The sequence below is a fragment of the Cynocephalus volans genome, chromosome 6 (genome assembly GCF_027409185.1).
Source record: "Cynocephalus volans isolate mCynVol1 chromosome 6, mCynVol1.pri, whole genome shotgun sequence".
In the NCBI taxonomy this organism is placed as follows: Eukaryota; Metazoa; Chordata; class Mammalia; order Dermoptera; family Cynocephalidae; genus Cynocephalus; species Cynocephalus volans.
In genome coordinates this window covers 74832991-74850605 of record NC_084465.1, presented here as the reverse complement: position 1 = coordinate 74850605, position 17615 = coordinate 74832991, and the positions used below count along the sequence as shown (strand labels likewise).

At 30.9% G+C, this 17615-nt stretch overlaps 1 protein-coding gene across 5 annotated transcripts in view; it reads right to left on the bottom strand.

Annotated features, from left to right (window-relative positions):
* The window catches only part of PHF14 (PHD finger protein 14), a 168058-nt gene that overhangs the window by 49910 nt on the left and 100533 nt on the right, over positions 1-17615 (bottom strand). For all 5 annotated transcript variants that reach the window (XM_063099411.1, XM_063099413.1, XM_063099414.1 and 2 more), the window contains exon 17: positions 767-884. In XM_063099411.1, the coding sequence (XP_062955481.1) occupies positions 767-884 (118 nt within the window). The remainder of the gene's footprint in view (positions 1-766; positions 885-17615) is intronic.

The window sequence follows — 17615 nt, the reverse complement described above, 5'->3', positions numbered from 1 at the left end:
AATTTCCATTGTCTTTTTAAGGAAAAACAATTTAATTAACCCACAGCTGACCAGAATGTCTTTGTTCAATATATTCAATCTTTCTGTCAAATGAGTCAGAAGTACAGCTATTCACTCACACACTTTAAAGAAACACACAATAATCTTAACCTATAGCTAACCACAATTTAAGGTGAGAATGGTGATATTCAAAAGACATAATTTCAAAGTTTACTTTGGGGGATAAACTATTAAACAACTTTATTAGAAATTTCATCTTTTCTATTCAGCTAAAACAAATACCATATAAAGATTTAGGATATTGTACGAAAGAAGCCTTATAAAACACCCACAATATATTTATAATGCTTTACGATGAATCATGAGTAAAATAAATTGGATTTTATTGGTTATTCTGTTGGTTTACATAATTTCTTATGACTCAAGGTGGAATTTCCCTGCCATTCCCTAGGTGTGGTAAATTAACAGAGGGTAACTTTTTTGCCTATGAGCACACTATTTAATATGTTACATTAATACAGAGAATACTCAAATCACCTAAATACTCCCTAAAGAAAATTTATATCATTTATTACAGTTAGGTTTTTCCTTAATTTAAGGGCAATAAAATCATTACAACATATATATTCTTAAAGTGTATTAGATTAAAATGTTGGTGCCTCAATGTTCCAACTCTCTTTAAAGAAGGGAAGCTGATGGTGTGATATGGAAAAACTATCAAAATAAAGGGAAACAACTTTTTTTTCCTACAGACGTCCCCCCTTACCTTAGAAGATGAAGAATCACACTCCTGACATATCCATCCATAGCCTGTTTGTTTAGGAGACTTTTTCAATGGAGGATCCAAACAGCCAAAATGGTAGCAGAGTCTGCATTCATCACACCTGCAGGGTAAACAGAATTATGGTATATCTAAATAATATAAAAACCATCTGTTTCAAAGACAAAAACACAAACTACTGTACATTTCAACTTTAACATTGTCAATTCTATCCTTGGCTCACAGATTATTAAATAAATGTTCACAACAAAGGCAACTTAAACCTGAAATAAATGTTTTAGAAATAAAAAATGCAATAAAATTGACAACAAACATCATTTAGAACACTTTGACAGAAATGTAAAGAGCATTTTATTGAATGTACGTGTATAATCATATGTGCTCGGACAACCACAACTATTTTATCTTTGAATTTAAACAATTAATCATTTATCCATTAGCTTAAAAACACTTAACAATATAAGACATATAATTCAAGGTTATGAATTCAATCCAAAACACTGTGATTATTTTAAGAATTTTAGAACTCTCTAAGTAATTCTACTAGGCTACACTAGGCTGCAATCAATGCTATATAATTTATACCTCATCTCTTTCTCTAAGTTAAAATAGATTATACATGAACGTTCTAATGTTTATAGCATTCTAACACAACCTATAGCAAATATAAACAATCTTTACATATTAAATCACAGAATACTTAAATATGCAAGAGATAAGAAATCACTAAAAATTTAGTATTATTGTCTCAAAATTTCTGTCATTTTTTCTTGGTGCATTTGGTTTTTCATAGTATTTCTCAGTACATTTTAAAACTTATTAACAAACATTTTGATAGTGTCTTTGCCACCTATGATGTACAAAATCTAAGAAAACTATCATACCTATTCTTCGTTTCAGACAATCTCATCCTGCTGACAATGAAGAAAAATCTGTATTATTTCAGTGTTTTGTAAAAACAATTCTGCATCAGTTGGAAAAACAAGACTAAGATTTAACAACAAATAACAAAGATGTATACATCTTACAGAAGAGATTATATTCTGCATTTTCTTTGTGCTTTTTTAAAATTAAAAAATAGTATTTTCTCAACCAGTCAGATCCTCTTTATTTATTGTTTATCTCTTACTGATTTAAAACTTCAAAAGTCAAGAAATCTACAACTAGGAAAGCAAGTGGAAAAACTTATAGAACAGATATTACTTGAAGTGAAAATTACTATTCAATAAGCTTTATTAGGAAAAAAGGGGTAGGACCTATTCTTATATAAACAATAAACAAAGAAAAACCATCACAATAAATGGGACTATAAATCTACATTTTCAGCAAAAATTTCATAACATGCTACAAAAACCCAATGTCTCAAAGACCCATCTTTGGAATCAAGAATTTCAGAAAAGTTAAGGAACTTAAACTCTAATAACTTAGCTAAGTTATTCAGATATAAAGAAGTTTAAAACACAATTATATAAGTTTACACATTTCTTCCTCTACAGCTTTCTCCTTATGAATAAAATAAGCATATGTACTTTTCGAAAAACATTTTGGACTCAAGATATAAACTTGAAAAAAAAATGTTTACTATGATAATCCTAGCTACAGGAATAGAAAAAATCAAATAGGACTAATCGTACTTTACTTACTATGCCAATATTACAAATAAACCACCCCAAAATATAGTTAAAAGTATTTAAATGTACAAATTGTCTGGATTAATAAAAAAAATACATAATGTATAGCTAATTTCAAATACAACATAAATAGGCTAAACTTTCTTTCTCAAAAGAATTTATTTACCTCTAATAGCTAAAATTCAATTACATTAAACATACAGGTATAGAAACTTTCAGAGCATAAGCATTTCTGAGTTTAGGAGGAGGTTGAGATTTCCAGATAGCTGAGAGCATACTCTTTCAAGCATAAAAACTAATATTTTAATGATCTTTGATGACAAAGTTTTTAAAAATCACATTATTTGCTTCATCAAGGAAATATATTAAATACAACTTTATCTTTGCCATCTCTAGGTCACCAGTATGAATAACAGATGCTTCTATGTGTCTAACAGTGTTTCAGCCTTTTGTACTTGAAGGATCATTAGTCTGTTGTTCTGTTTGAATTTTTATATTTGACTAGAAGTTTTTAGGTTCTTCACTTACTGGAAAACTATCAGCAACTGTTTCCTGATAGCGTCAGGGTATTTGTCTAAGCATCATTTTGTCAATAATAATTTGTTGTGGATTTAGGAACCAGACCACTAAAACTTATTAAGACTATGCAAATTTATAGTAAAAACACATGAAAGAATTAGGAACATCAACTCTCTGTTGGCTCTTATCTACATATAGTCTTTAATCCTTAACTTCAGGTTTTCAGGCATTGTTCGATATAGTTCAGATTAGTAGTAATCCCAGTTCAATTTGATAGGTGAAGAGTTACAGTATTAATATTTTTCTAGTTCACATCAAATTATAACCTATTTACTGCATATTTACTTCGTAACTGTCATAATAATTTGCCAATTATGATTTCTAGTTTATAACTTGAGGCAAACATCATTCAACAAAAGTGAATCATGATTCAATATTTATCACCTTCATGCATACAGGTCACTCTTGTTGATCTGGCTATGGATTTACAGCTAATAAATTAAGAACAAGTTTGCTACACTGACATATTTCCAACCTGTTGCTAATTTCAATTACTTGTGAAATCAAGTTATCTTTCAGCTCAAGAACTAATGAAAAGGGGAAAAGAAAGGTTTTATATGCTAGCTCTGTCAGAAGATAATAAGAAATATATACCATTTATAAATGACCTAATCATTACTGATTGATTCCTTCATTAGTGATCCCTTTCAGATGACTTTGTTGACATACAGAGCTCTAATGTATTTGTGATAGGTTCCATAACAAAAACAGAATTTGCTTATCAGAATTGGGGTTGGAATGTAAGTTCTAGTGGTGTACAGTAGTGCTAGGCATCTGTAACTAACAATAATTTATTGTATGTTCTCAAATGGCTAGAAGACAGGAGCTCAAATGTTCTCATCACAAAGAAGTGATAAATTTTTGTGATGATAAATTTGCTAACTACCCTGATTTGACAATTATACATTACGTAAATGTATTAAAATAAAACTCTGTACCCCATAAATATATACAATATGTTCTAATTAATTTAAAATATAATTCTGTACCCCATAAATATATACAATATGTTTCAATTAAAAAATAAATTTTAAAAAGAAAAAAAAGAATTAGGGGTGATAAGAAAGTTTTCCCTCATTCACAGGTAAATAAGAACTGCAACTCCAAGACTAAATCGCAAAAAGCAGTAGCTAATACCCTTAGGAACTGCCAAAAACCAAAAGACGAAAAAAAAAAAAAGAAGAAAAGAACCCAATCTTGAAGTCAATAGCTTTGTTGATAAACAAATAAATATACAAATATAAGCTCTTTGTAGAGATGTCTAAAATTATTTCCATTTGGAAAAAGTCTGGTTGTTTCTACCCTAGAATACTGAAGTGAAAAAAATCCGTATTGTGTGCTGTTAACAAAAATATACTGACTTATACAAGTGAACTCCAGCATAATTTCCAAGAATTAATATACCATACACAAATGTAAGAGATACTATCAATAACCCCAGAAATCCAAAAACAATGTAGGTGGTCAAAATAGTGGATTCTTTACTTCATGCACACACACACACCCCACACTGTAATCTTCATCAAATCTTGCCTGTCAACAAATACTGGCTATGTTGCAAATTTAGATCATTGTAAAAACTTGAAAATCAGAAACTCACATAAGGGTTTGTAATCATCTGCTACCTAAAAGCTGTAACAGAAGTAAAGCAGTTATTAACAGTTTTATTTATGATCTCTATCTGTATTTCTTATGTATACTTGAAAACTCATAATTGCAACACCTAATGTAGTATATATTTATCAAAATAAATACCGAATAAAATGTTTAAAAAGGCTTTTGTAAAAGCAGTCATTGACCCACAAAATTATAGTGATATAACACAACATACTTTATTAAAATAACACAAATGTCTATGTAATAAAAACAGACTATTATAATATCCAATAGCACATTATTAAATAGGAAGACAATGTCTTAAAATGTTAAAAGAGAATATAAAATTAGCCTATAAAGAAACACTAAATTTTTTTTAATAAAATGCAAACTGGGTTCTTAAAGAAGTATCCTTTAAGCCTCTAATAAATATTGTACACTTTAACACTATAGGGTATTCTAAAATTACAATTTCAAATGAGATAAATGAATCCCATTTAGAAGATAAAAGAAAACCTAATTGCTTAATTAGATTCTAATTAAATACACCTTCCTTGACATCAGATTCATAATGGATACAGACGTAAATAATAAAGCAGCATTATATAGGAGTATGGTCTTTTACACATTAATTTAACAAAATACGGTGACCAAGAAAACACAGTTCTATAAGTATTTAAAACACTTAGCATATGATTAAGTATAGCACCCTAGAAAAAGGAAGAAAATGATTTGTCTTCATATGTGCTATGATCCATACAACAAGCAGTCAGGCATTTACCTTACTACTAAAAATATGCAAACAAGTAAAAAGAAACAACTGATTTATTTTCTCCTGTGCCTAAAAGACAGGCTAAAAGTCAGTGTTCCAAAGAGTTTCTTAAACTCCCTTAATTTCTAATTGATAGTTTCATTAGGGAAGTACACTAAATAGCTACTTTTTAAAAACTGAAACAATTAAATGCATCTACTATGCAAATTATTTATAGTCACATGACAAGCTAAACTTCAGGAAGAAGCAAAATTCACAAGATAGACTTGAAAAGGGATGTACATTTTTATGATCAAGGTGATCTGATAATCATAGCTATTTTTTTATATCAACAGAACATTTTACTTAGATCCCCTCCAAGTCTATATTGAGGAAAATAAAGAACTGTGAAAATATAGAGTATCACATCTATTCACTTAAAAAAAAAAACCAAAAAAACTAAGTATCAAGAGAATTGATGTGTGTCAGATTTTCCAACTTTTTCATTATTCCTACGTAAAAGTTCCATGTGAGAAAGATAAAAAAAATTTAATCTTGAAGATTAGGATTACTTAAATTAAAATCTCACTAGCAGCTCAAACACCTACACAAATTTACTTAACTAATGGTGATGGATTGTTTCCTTGAACAGTAGCCAGTTATTTCATCAAAAATCTTAACAGATGGAGAAAATACGAACTGTTGCCCGAGAATTAAATCACTTTTAAAATAATACAAGCTTACACAAAATTCTGTATTCTACTAATACTAGAATAACATTTAATGTCAATAAATACAATATTTTATTCCTTGTAATTTACAACAATTTAAATGCAAACCACCTACATAGTCATTTTCTATACAAAATAATTAGAAAATGTCTTTTATATCACAATTCACAAATATAAGACTAATATGGAGGACTTGAGCCTATTTCATTAATGCCAAAAGGCTTCTATGACAGGAGATAATAAATAAATAGTAAGAAAAACAAAAATATTCTTTACACATAAACGTATATTAATAGAAAAATTTTTTTGTAAAATTATCCAAATCAAATCCATATTCAATAGTCACTTAAAGAATGAGATCAATTTAGTTAGCTACATCAGCAGCAACCAGGTTACATGGTTAAAAGTGAAAGGGGGAAATAAAACATGAAGCATAACAATTCATATAAAAATACAAAATAAGGTCAAGTACCTCTTCACAGCGCGAGAGAACGATTAGACATTTCTATACATGAAATTCGTCTGCTTTGTTCTTTAATAAACTGATCTCCATCTGCTCATACCCTTGGAAATTTTTCAGCAGTACAACCTGCTGTGCTCAAACTCTACATAACTTTGTATTTCCCTGTTCGTAATTAACTAACTATTCTCTAATCAATAGCGTAGATCCTGATTTTACTATGTAAATCAGATAAATGATGTAATGGCTAGGGGTCAATCTCATTTTATTTACAAACCCCAGCATAAGCATCCAATTTCCTTACATTTTATGTACCTGAATAGCAGTGAATCTTACCTGCGGGCCTATAGAAAGCCTTAGAGAGAACACTACAGGAAAGAAGCCTACATTTTTATAAAGCATTACTTGCAAAGCATGCCTACATCAGAAATCACAATCCTTAATGTCATATAAGTTTATAAAGTGTTGATTCATACTAGTAGGGAAAAAACCCTCCTTTCATATGCCATGAAACTCAAAGTTAAGTTTTTTTGACAATTTTCAATAGTCAAGAACAATTTCAGAAATTTTCAAAAATTTAATACTGAAAATATTCCATGTGGTGCAAGAGTCCTTCTGAATTCTTCAGACAGATTTTGCAGAATATTGATAAAATATTTCCATAGTATGAAAGAAGTGAAACGGTGAGTTCTGTCAAATAAGTCACTTTAAGTTATGAAAAGAGTGGTTTCGTAGAGTAACAGGGTGTAAAAACAGGAAAATAGGATAATGAATGTGAATTTCTTATTATTTATTGTTCAGTAATCTATTTTTAACATCATAAATATAAAACTTTCAAGAAACACGAGTAACAATGATATATAAATGATGCATACATATAATTTCTAGACTTAACGATGGATAAAGGCTAAGGCTAAATTTTGTTTTCATGTTATACCCTAATTTCAAGTCTTTTTTTAACAAAAGAATTAGTGAATTGTGGACATATTGTCGCTATGTTCTTTGATTCCCTTCTGTATCTAACATAGCACTGTTCCCATAATAAGTGTAAAATAAACATTTAACTGCATTTATAAAAATAAAGTATATATGCTGCAGATGAAACTACTACAAGCTCTTTTATTTAGAAACAAATGTTTTTGAAAATCTAAGGGTCCTTTTAAGAAGATTAAAGCCACATTCCTTTTATTAATTAATGTCAAGCACTGTACAATTTTTTAAAAAATGCTATCTACAAATGGCTCTCAAAGTGGTGACCCTAGCCAGCAGCATCAGCATCACCTGGAAACTTGCTAGAAATGTAAATTTTCAGGCCTCATCCCAGATCTACTGGATCAGAAACTCCACAGTGAAAGAGGGAAGGAAGACGATAGGGAGGGGAATAGGGTAGCAATCTGTGTTTTGACAAATCCTTCCTGTAATTCTGATGCATGATAGAGTCTGAGAACCACTACTATTTATTATCATGTCATTTTTTTCTTATATTTCAGACATTTAATTTCCTTCCTGATATTTTAATGTTTCCTTCTTTCTGTATTGTGACACAGTCATCATTTATTTGACATGCCATCATCTCTTACATATGTCTATGAAATATGAACCATTTAGTACATATTTTCTTTAAATCACTTTAATTTTCTCTTTTGAATAGTGATTGGACCAATTATGGACAGGTGTTGATTTTACACTGGAAATATGAATGTTTACGAGAAAGTTTGTTTTGTTTTGTTTTGTTTTTTGCAGTGACAAAGGTTCTTAGGTCTAGTACCAAATGAAATAGGATATCCACCGCTCCAACTCTAAAAATTACATGATGAAGAATGATGATAATGTAGTATTCTAATTGGAACCAAGGCAAAAAGGATTTTGATTAACACTGACACCAAACCACAAGGCTTAATGGTTTCTCAAAAAACCTAAAATAAAATGACCACTAGTAATTTCTCACCATATATTATTAAAAGAGAGCCAGAGCCTAATGTATTAGCAGATTACATTAAGAAAATGGCAATGTCATTTTTCTTAAAATAAGATGGAGTTCAGCAATAGTAATAATTACCAACTTGTTCTTAAGTAATAATTAGTCCTTTCTTAAAAAAAAAAAAAAGCCTATTGGTTTTACTAAAGATTATAAATATTTTTCCTCCAATGTTGTGAGAGATTAAGTTAATAATGTTTATACGTAATTCATACACATTTTACTTTTATTAACAGCTTATCTAATCATATGGTTTCTTACTATAACTAGATTAGTAGCATGTAGCAACTTATAATTATACTTGCTTTTGATTATCTACAACATTGTCTACTGTATTCCTAAAGTTTAAACTATTGTTAATGGTCACTATACCTGAAAAGATATCAAAAACCACATTTATAAGTCAGGAAATTCCAAGAGACATGTTGACAATTTACATTTATATGTGCAGTCAATTTCAGCAAAGAGTCTCTTCTAAATCAGTTCAAGATTGAGTGATGGAATATTCAACATATTTCTGTCGTTGACTTAAACTGGATCATTAAAGCTTGACGATCAAATTTTAATTCTGTAAACCTCTGGAAAGATACAGATGTTGATGAAGATCTTTCAGCTGGCAGGTTGTATAGTCAATAAGCTTTGTATCTCCCTCCTGATTTCATAACTTCATATTTAAGACTGACAAAAATAAAATTATACTGAACACAAAAAGTTTATATTAAAACAGTAAGGACTGAAGAAATTTGGGTACTACTAAAAAAAAAAAATCTAAACATCAACACATATATTTTCATTCATGAGCTTAAAATCTGAAGCTGTAAAAATTTCATGCTAATATTAGTGTTTCATACTAGGACTAATGAGTCAAAACTAAAATGTCATATGCTTCAAGTCTTTCACTTTTGCTGAATATTATAAATAGAAATAACGTTTACTACAAGTCTATGGTTGTTTCACAATGCAGCATTTCATATATGAATATATGTATTAAGTCAGATGAACAGGACAGCAAACTAATGGAATGCATTGTCTTTCTTGTTACTGGTACTGTTCAACAACATCAGGGAATAGCACACTGCGTTTAAGTCCCACAGGCTTCTGAAACAGTTCAGGAAGTCCAAACACTGTATCATCACCATGTGCCAAAGAAGCAAGAGGAAAAGACATTATAGGACAATTCTAACAAAACATTTATCCAGTATTTTTCAATAATGCACATATCAAATATATCTGATTAGTGCAAAAAAAAAAAAAAAAGGAAGAAAGAAAAAAAAGTAAAAAGGAGAAAAAGAAAAAAATAGAAAAAAATCCATATAGGCAAATTAACTGCCTTCTCAGTCCAAGTAACAAACCCATCAATTACATTCTATCCAAACCTGACAAGCAAAGGCAATTTTTTGCAGTGATAAGCTTATGGAAAGGACAAAATAGCTGTTCTCCTTTACTTTATGTACTCTATTGAGAGTTTTATCCACATTTTTAAAATCACACTTATAAAAGAGGTTTCCAGGATTGCCTCCGAGGATGAGCTGTGGCAGAGTTGGGTCTCATGAAGGGTATCTATACAGTAAAGTGATAAGAAAAGAACATTAACATTTAAAGATCATAGCAGCTCTGCACCATGTCTTATGAAACATACTAACAATACCACAGTAGATTCAAATAACATGATCTGGTCCAAAGAGATAGATACCCTAAATCTAAATGCCATGATCTTGTGTAGGTTCTTATTGGTTAAAATTGAACTATTTTATCATTTGAAACACTGAGTTGCCTCCTCTTGTATTATCATTACTTATGGTTATCAAAATAAATCTATCTTACTAAAACAAAAAAAGAGGATAATGTAAAACTGATGAAGGACTTGTATTTATAAAAGGAAACATATTTGATTAATAAATGTTTTGAAAAAGAGCAGTTTGCTATTTTTTCAGTAAATATGGTAATTCAACAATGCTTGAGAAATCATGCAAGAAAACAAGCATACCTAATCAGTTACATTACAGGGTTGGTTACACTCAAATACAGAGTCTCAGGAAGGAAATTTTCAAATAATTCTCATTCCCTTTGCCTATACTGCCTTCTTTTCAAGAAGAATATATTAGAAATGTTTGGTTGCAATTACTTGCTACCTTTGTATCTTTATTTTTACAGGGGAAATTTTAGGTGCTTAGCGATTAGAAGTAAACAATTTTTGACTGAGGTAAATATAAAAATTTATCATATTCTTCTAATATTTAGATCAGTGTAGATGAGGTGAAATTGCCAAGTAATCACACATCACAGAAAAAGTTCATTTTTTATATTTAACTATTAGAGAGATGTGTTTAATGCTTCTAAGTTCCACTGAGAAAAAGAAAGTGAAAAGTGGCACACAGACAAGTAAAGCACTACTGACAAGAACTACCATGCCAAACTGAATAACCTCCAAAGAAAGCAAAAACAAAATTGTACAAGAAAAAGGAATATAATGTGAAACACAGTTTTCAGAGAAATGCTGTATTTATCAACATATGAGAAATAACAGAAAGAGCTGAAATCCCTATTGAAGAGTAAGGTCACACGTGCTAGCTTTCCTCAGTGCTTCAGTCTCTAAAAGAACTTTGAGCACATTCTGAATCTGATATTCTGAGAAGTGCTTTGTCTTCAGGTTAAGCACTACTGGAAAAACATAATGCAAGAGGAAGCAACCACATCATTTATAATATAAGTGCAATTAATTCTTAATTATGTGCATAAATAACTGAGAAGAGCAGACAACTGAAAAGATGTATTTGTATTTGACTTTGATATGCATTTGAATACAGATATATTAGATATCATGGAAATCTGCTTTAAACCCCAATTAAATGTAAGTTGAAGTTTTATTTTGTAAAAACTGAAGAACTATCACTAATATTCTTTCATACTAAATTGCATTTAATATTCAAAATCTCCTTTAAAGCCAGAATAAGAAGTGTGATTTGTCTTGGCTCCTATCCTCCCAGGACAAAAGACTGCACAGTATTTTAAATCAGAGACCAAGTTTTTGTTTTGTATTTATTCCATACATACCTCTAGTAAGCTTATTTACAAACAAATGTAGAAAAAAAAAATTGACTGTTTTCAAAGGGCTTCATTGATGCATGTACCAGTAACTATCAATATATTCTGTATCAAGCATAGTTGGAATTGCCTGTCAAGAGGAAGTATCTACTTCTTTTGCCCCAACAAACAAATATGCTAAAGCAGTGTAGTGACGTGAGGCAGCATGTGTAATGATTAGCACACAAGCTGTGTAGTCAAGACTACCTAGATTCAAACTCTAATTCCACCACTTGCTAGTTGTGTGATCTTGGGAAAGTAATTCTTCTCAGTTTTCTCACCCATAAAATAGAAATAAAATCAATATTTATCTTATGGAGAGGATTAAATGAGATAAAATATAGAAGACACTAGCACATTGAGGGGCACATAATAAGCCCTTAATAAATCTCTGCAACAAGTGTGAAGGCCAGTAGATTTATCAAACAATATAACAGTTTGGGGAAGTTAAGAAATTATATTTTAATACATAACCTAATTATATAATATAACTTCAATATATAATTGGAACAATTTCTATTTCACGCTGCTTAGTGTCTCTGCATCCCAGTTACCTCATCTCTGAAAGAGAGAGATGCATATGTCATAGACTGTTGGAAGAACTGAATGAGATAATACATTTAGACAACACAGAACAGAGTCTGAGACATAGTGAGCACCTAACATTAGCATTACTGTAATTCCCAGGCCCAAAAGACTTTAAAATAACATTTCTCTGGGATTAAATTATAAATGTTAAAAAACATGAGATTCTTACACATTATTTCTTAGATATCAAAATCTATCATTAACTCCAAAATCAGTACCCAGTCTTATTTTCAAATTTATTTCATCTCTTACTTCATTTATATTATGTCTATTTCATAAGTCCAAAGCAATACAAAATCAACTTAAATCAAAACCCTGTTATAGGAGTAACATATGAAACAGGATACTTCATTTAAAAAAGAAAGAAAAGCCAGAAAACAATATAGTTGGTTTTTAATACTAGAAGTTGGCTTATACTTTGTTCTGTATGACCCAAGGTTGAAATTTTTAAGGAAAGACATATCAGCTCACTTGGAGAGAGAAAATACCAATGGTCAGAGCTGCTTTAAGAGGGAAGGGGTTCACACCTCTATACCCAGCAGAAGTTTGTGTCAGATGAATGGTACAATTACAGACTTCAGAATCCTTTTTAAAACTGTATATTGTTTGTTTTAGAATCACTTTGAGTTATGAAAATTATAAAAATTGAGAAAAATTGAGTTAATGCCTTCATTTTACAGATGAGAAAATGACTTTAGAGGTAACTTGATTCAAGTTCACTCATCTAGCCAGTAGCAGAACTGTGGCTACAGTCTCGGTCTTTCAAAATGATGAAGTATGTAATAAATAATCCTTCCCTTCTGTAAGTTAACAATATTAACATAACTGGAATGGAAAATAAGTAAAAAACTGCAAAAATAAATCTTACTGTAAATTAATGACTAAAATGAGAAATATTTCACTGCTGTATGTGCTTGAAATTCTGATGTTTAGTACTCTAAAATTATATACCCCAGAAATACCACACTTCACTATGTAATGTATACCATGCTCAGGCTTCTGTTTTCTTTAACACAAATTACTTGTCTGTACTGCATTTATTTAAAAATAAAAATAATTTAAAAAAATTCAAACACTTAACATATAACAAAATATTTGAATATTTGAATATCTCTTATTGAATAAGAGATAAATTACAAATATTCCACAACTTTACTTAAGGTGACCAGCTGACATTTAACTAAGCAGAGACAAGTATTATTTATATAGAGAGATATTTTGGTCAGCTAAACGAGGCTCAAAAAAAAAAAAAAAAAGAATATTAAACAATCTCACCTTGAGGATCTCCTACTTGGTAATTAAATTTCTCTGGAGTCAGCCTGTGGCCTAACTAAACCAAGGACATCTATCCCAACCTTTTCAGTTCCTATATTTCTTATATAACATGATTTCCTACCACACTTTCAATATCCACTCAGAGACACAATCATTTACTTAAGGTAAAGGTAGAAAAATTAGGACTGAATACTTGAATTGAATACAGAACCTGTAACAGTTAACAAATCCATCTATAGAGATTTGATCCACTCTATACTTATAATCCCATAATTTTATATGCATTCTGGAAATTTCTAATTCAACAGGCCTAAAAACAAAACTCACAATCCTCTATGATGTCATTCATTTACCATATTTGTCTCCAAAAAATAAATATAGCCACTCACTCATCTTCTTTCTATTACTGGTCTCACTACTCTTCCCAATTATTGAGTTAGCCAGTTTTTGATTTAACATTCTCCTTTCTTTTTTCCTTCCATTTTTTGTTAATTACCTGCTGTAACTCCAATGTGATATGTTTCCTGGATCTTTCTAATCCTTTCCATTTCTACCTCTACCACTCTACATTCCCAGCAAACAAACTGGTCTACCTCCAGTTCATTCACTCATCACATAGGCCACTGCAATATCAATTTTCTAAAGTACTATCCTTCACATCATCTGTTGCCTTCAATAAATCCCCAATACACCTCTTAAAATCTTTAGCCTGAATCCAGACCCAAATCTACCTGTTCTCATAAACCTATATGACACATGACTTCTACAGACCCACCCCCTACATATTTATTCATGTTCATTTACTCCCTTGAAGGATTTGCTGCCTTCCATCTCAATCTCCTAAAAATTCAAGTTTCAAGATCCAACTCAAATGTCACCTTGATTTGTATAAAGACTTCTCCTTTATCCTTTTAGAAATGATCCCTGATCCTCTAAGTTATGTCTCTTATGTACCCTTTACATAATAATTTAATGAATGAACTTCAATATCTTTAATATGAAATAGATTAGAAAGTAAATCTGGTGAAGAAACATAGGAATCTTATTTTTAAAAGAATAGGGAAAAAATAGGTTCCACAATTTCTTTACAAATGGAAGCTTCAGAACAAAGAACTCTTCAGTCAGTGTGCTCAATGTTCTACATGAAACTTATGTATAATATAATAATTGACATAGGTGAGTAACCTGAAAAGAGAAATTTGGGTCTAGAAGATTTCAGTCACCTAAAAGGACAATACTGATTGATGTAATTTCATGTGGGTGTGAATGAATCCCATTGATTTAGCCCTTCCTAGGCCTATCTTCCTTGTGCAGCTATCTGTGTTGATCTGATTTACTGGAAAATTACAGGGAATGCCTAACAGTTTCATTCAAAGCAGAACTCCTCCACTTGCTATTATTTGTAGACAACATACTTAAAGAATACCTTCATGTAGTTCAATCAATTCTCATAGAGCTCAAGTGACTTCCTATTTATGAACTACATCATACTTAGGGTCTTTGGCTTCATGCATTATCTTAGTACTAAGAAATGACACACACACACAATGCATGAATAATTCTACTAGTGACATCATAAGGTAATACTCTTAATAGCATAGTTATGAATTAATAAATGTTTTAACTTGCTCCTCTTCTATTCACCCATAATACTCTTCTCAAACTTGGCTAAGTATTTTATTTATGAAAATAATTAAATTGTGATAAGGGAAAAGAAAACAGGGGGTGGAAAAATATCTGCCAAAAACCTACTATATTCCAGGTATTTTTAGGCATTTAATATCAGTTTTAAAAAATATTCTCAACAACCCTATGGGATATGAGTTATTTTTCTTACTTACCATTATTACAGAGGCTTAAAGACACTGGAAAACTTACCCACAGATAACATGTCTGTTTGATACCAATAAATCACACAGTGTTACCAAAAATTGTTTTGGGGGACTTAAGACAGCCAAACATCAGAACAAGAAGTTCTAGGAAATTTATAAATTTCCTTTCATATATGGAATATAAAACCACTACTATAATGGTGCAGATCTAAAAAGATGTAACTGTGAAGATTAAAGATCAAGAAAAATATCAGGAACTAATGATCAATTACACTGAACTCATCAGAGTGAATGAATAAAATGTCACAGAATGAAGGTAGCTATTGTCATTGGAAACCCAATGATACACAATGACATGACACTGCAAAAGATTTAGTATTCCAAGTATTTAAGCAATGAAGAGACTTGTACAGTTAAAGCTGAAGAAGCTATTCTCTTCAAACCACAACTAAATGATAAGTGAAGAAGAAGTATCAAAATGTACACGTATTTCATTAAAAAAATTGTTAATAGGACATGTAAAGATACAACTGTGCACTATGAGAGTCTCCTTTAAAAGACTGGAATTATTGTAAGAACTTACACAGAATATGTAGAAACAGCATGATAATGAACATTAAAGTCAACAGGTCTGGGTTCCAAGCCTCTCACTATGTGCCTTTTATAAACCATCCATTCAAAAAAATTACTAAGACTACAGCATGCCAAGGATTATTCTGACTCTTGACATAAGTAAACTACTTCATTAAGCTCACAGACTGACGGGGGAGGAGGTGTCAACTGAACAAAAATACAAGACTCTAAAATAGGAGAAATTCAATACAGTGTGACACGTATTATAATGGAGGCCTGCATAAGCTGCTAATGAAGCCTATCACATTTGGTGGACAGACCATCTTTGCTTGAAAAGTAGAGAGGGGGTTAAGGAAAGGATTAGCAAAAAAAAAAAAAAAAAAAAAAAAAGAACATTAAAAGGGGATTAAAGCGTTAAAAGGTATGTAGGAATTTATGAGGCAGAGAATATGGGGAATAAAACATGAGGCAAAAGGAAAGGCATTAACAAAGGTGCAAAGGAATTTTTAAAAAGAGTATGTATGTACATAGCTCAGTACAGTTTGAGTAAACAGAACTTGTGGACAGGTGAAAGAGTTCTAGACATTTTCCTGGAGACTCTCCGAAAGGACTTAAGTAATTAGGTAACATAAACATATGATATAAGAAGAGGGTTATGGGATGCATTAACTGGAGAAAAGGGAAACTATAAATAGGAAATTTTAGAAGATACCTGCAAAAGCTCAAATGAGACAGCAGAAAGGTCTAAACTGAGGCAACAAGAGTAAAGATGCAAATTAAAGCATAAATTGCTATGACATTTAAGAAATGGAGTCAACAATTTACATGTTGAAATCTGAGGTAACTATAGAATCTCAGTTGGAGATGTACTGCTAGGCATTTGGCTATATCAGAAACCACAAGACAGAAAGAGATACAGCACTTGGCTACAGTTAAAAATCTGGAAGTATTCAGCATCAATGTGATAATCAAAGAGATATCAAAGATTAGATCACCAGGGAGTATGCACAATAACAATGGGATCCAGAGCATGGGTAAAAAGATAAGCTTTAGAAGGAAAACGGAAAATCAAGCAAGGAGAGAGACTATTTCTATATAACAACTTTCTGCAGCCTTCTAGTCAGGGAGGGCGAGGGGTAGGGACAGCCTGTGTGCATGCACCAAGAACATAAAGCAGAATGTAAGATAGGAATAACAGACTCTGAACTATAATTTCTGCAAGAGGAAAATGAAACATCTTCAAAACTCTACTGAGTGAGATGGCTGAGACTGTAAAGGGACTTCTGACATAGCTGGATAGTGCGCCTGTGAGTGATAAAGAAGGAAAATGAGAAATATCTAAACAGCCAGCCGGATAAACTGAGTATGTTTAGTTACCCCAAACTTTTTTTTCTTTTTTTAATCTCAAGTTACTCCTTGTGATATAAGGAAGACTGGAAAGTAGAAGTCAATAGTTCATAGTCATTAAATCAGAAAGGCACTTAACACTGAGATAAACAATTAAATAAACAAGAAAAAGGCATCATATTATACATATATTAACTGCAAATAATGAGCAATGAAACTGTGAAGAGAATTCATGAACTTATTTATGCTAATTTAGGATATAAAAATAAAATAGAATTTATTTTATTTCATGCCCTTCCATTACGGTTTTACTAAATTGTTATTTTTTTAAGGTAAGAGATTCCTTCCAGTGCTTTACTGTACTCTCAATTTCCCCAATATGATTTGCTCTCTTATCTAATACAATAAG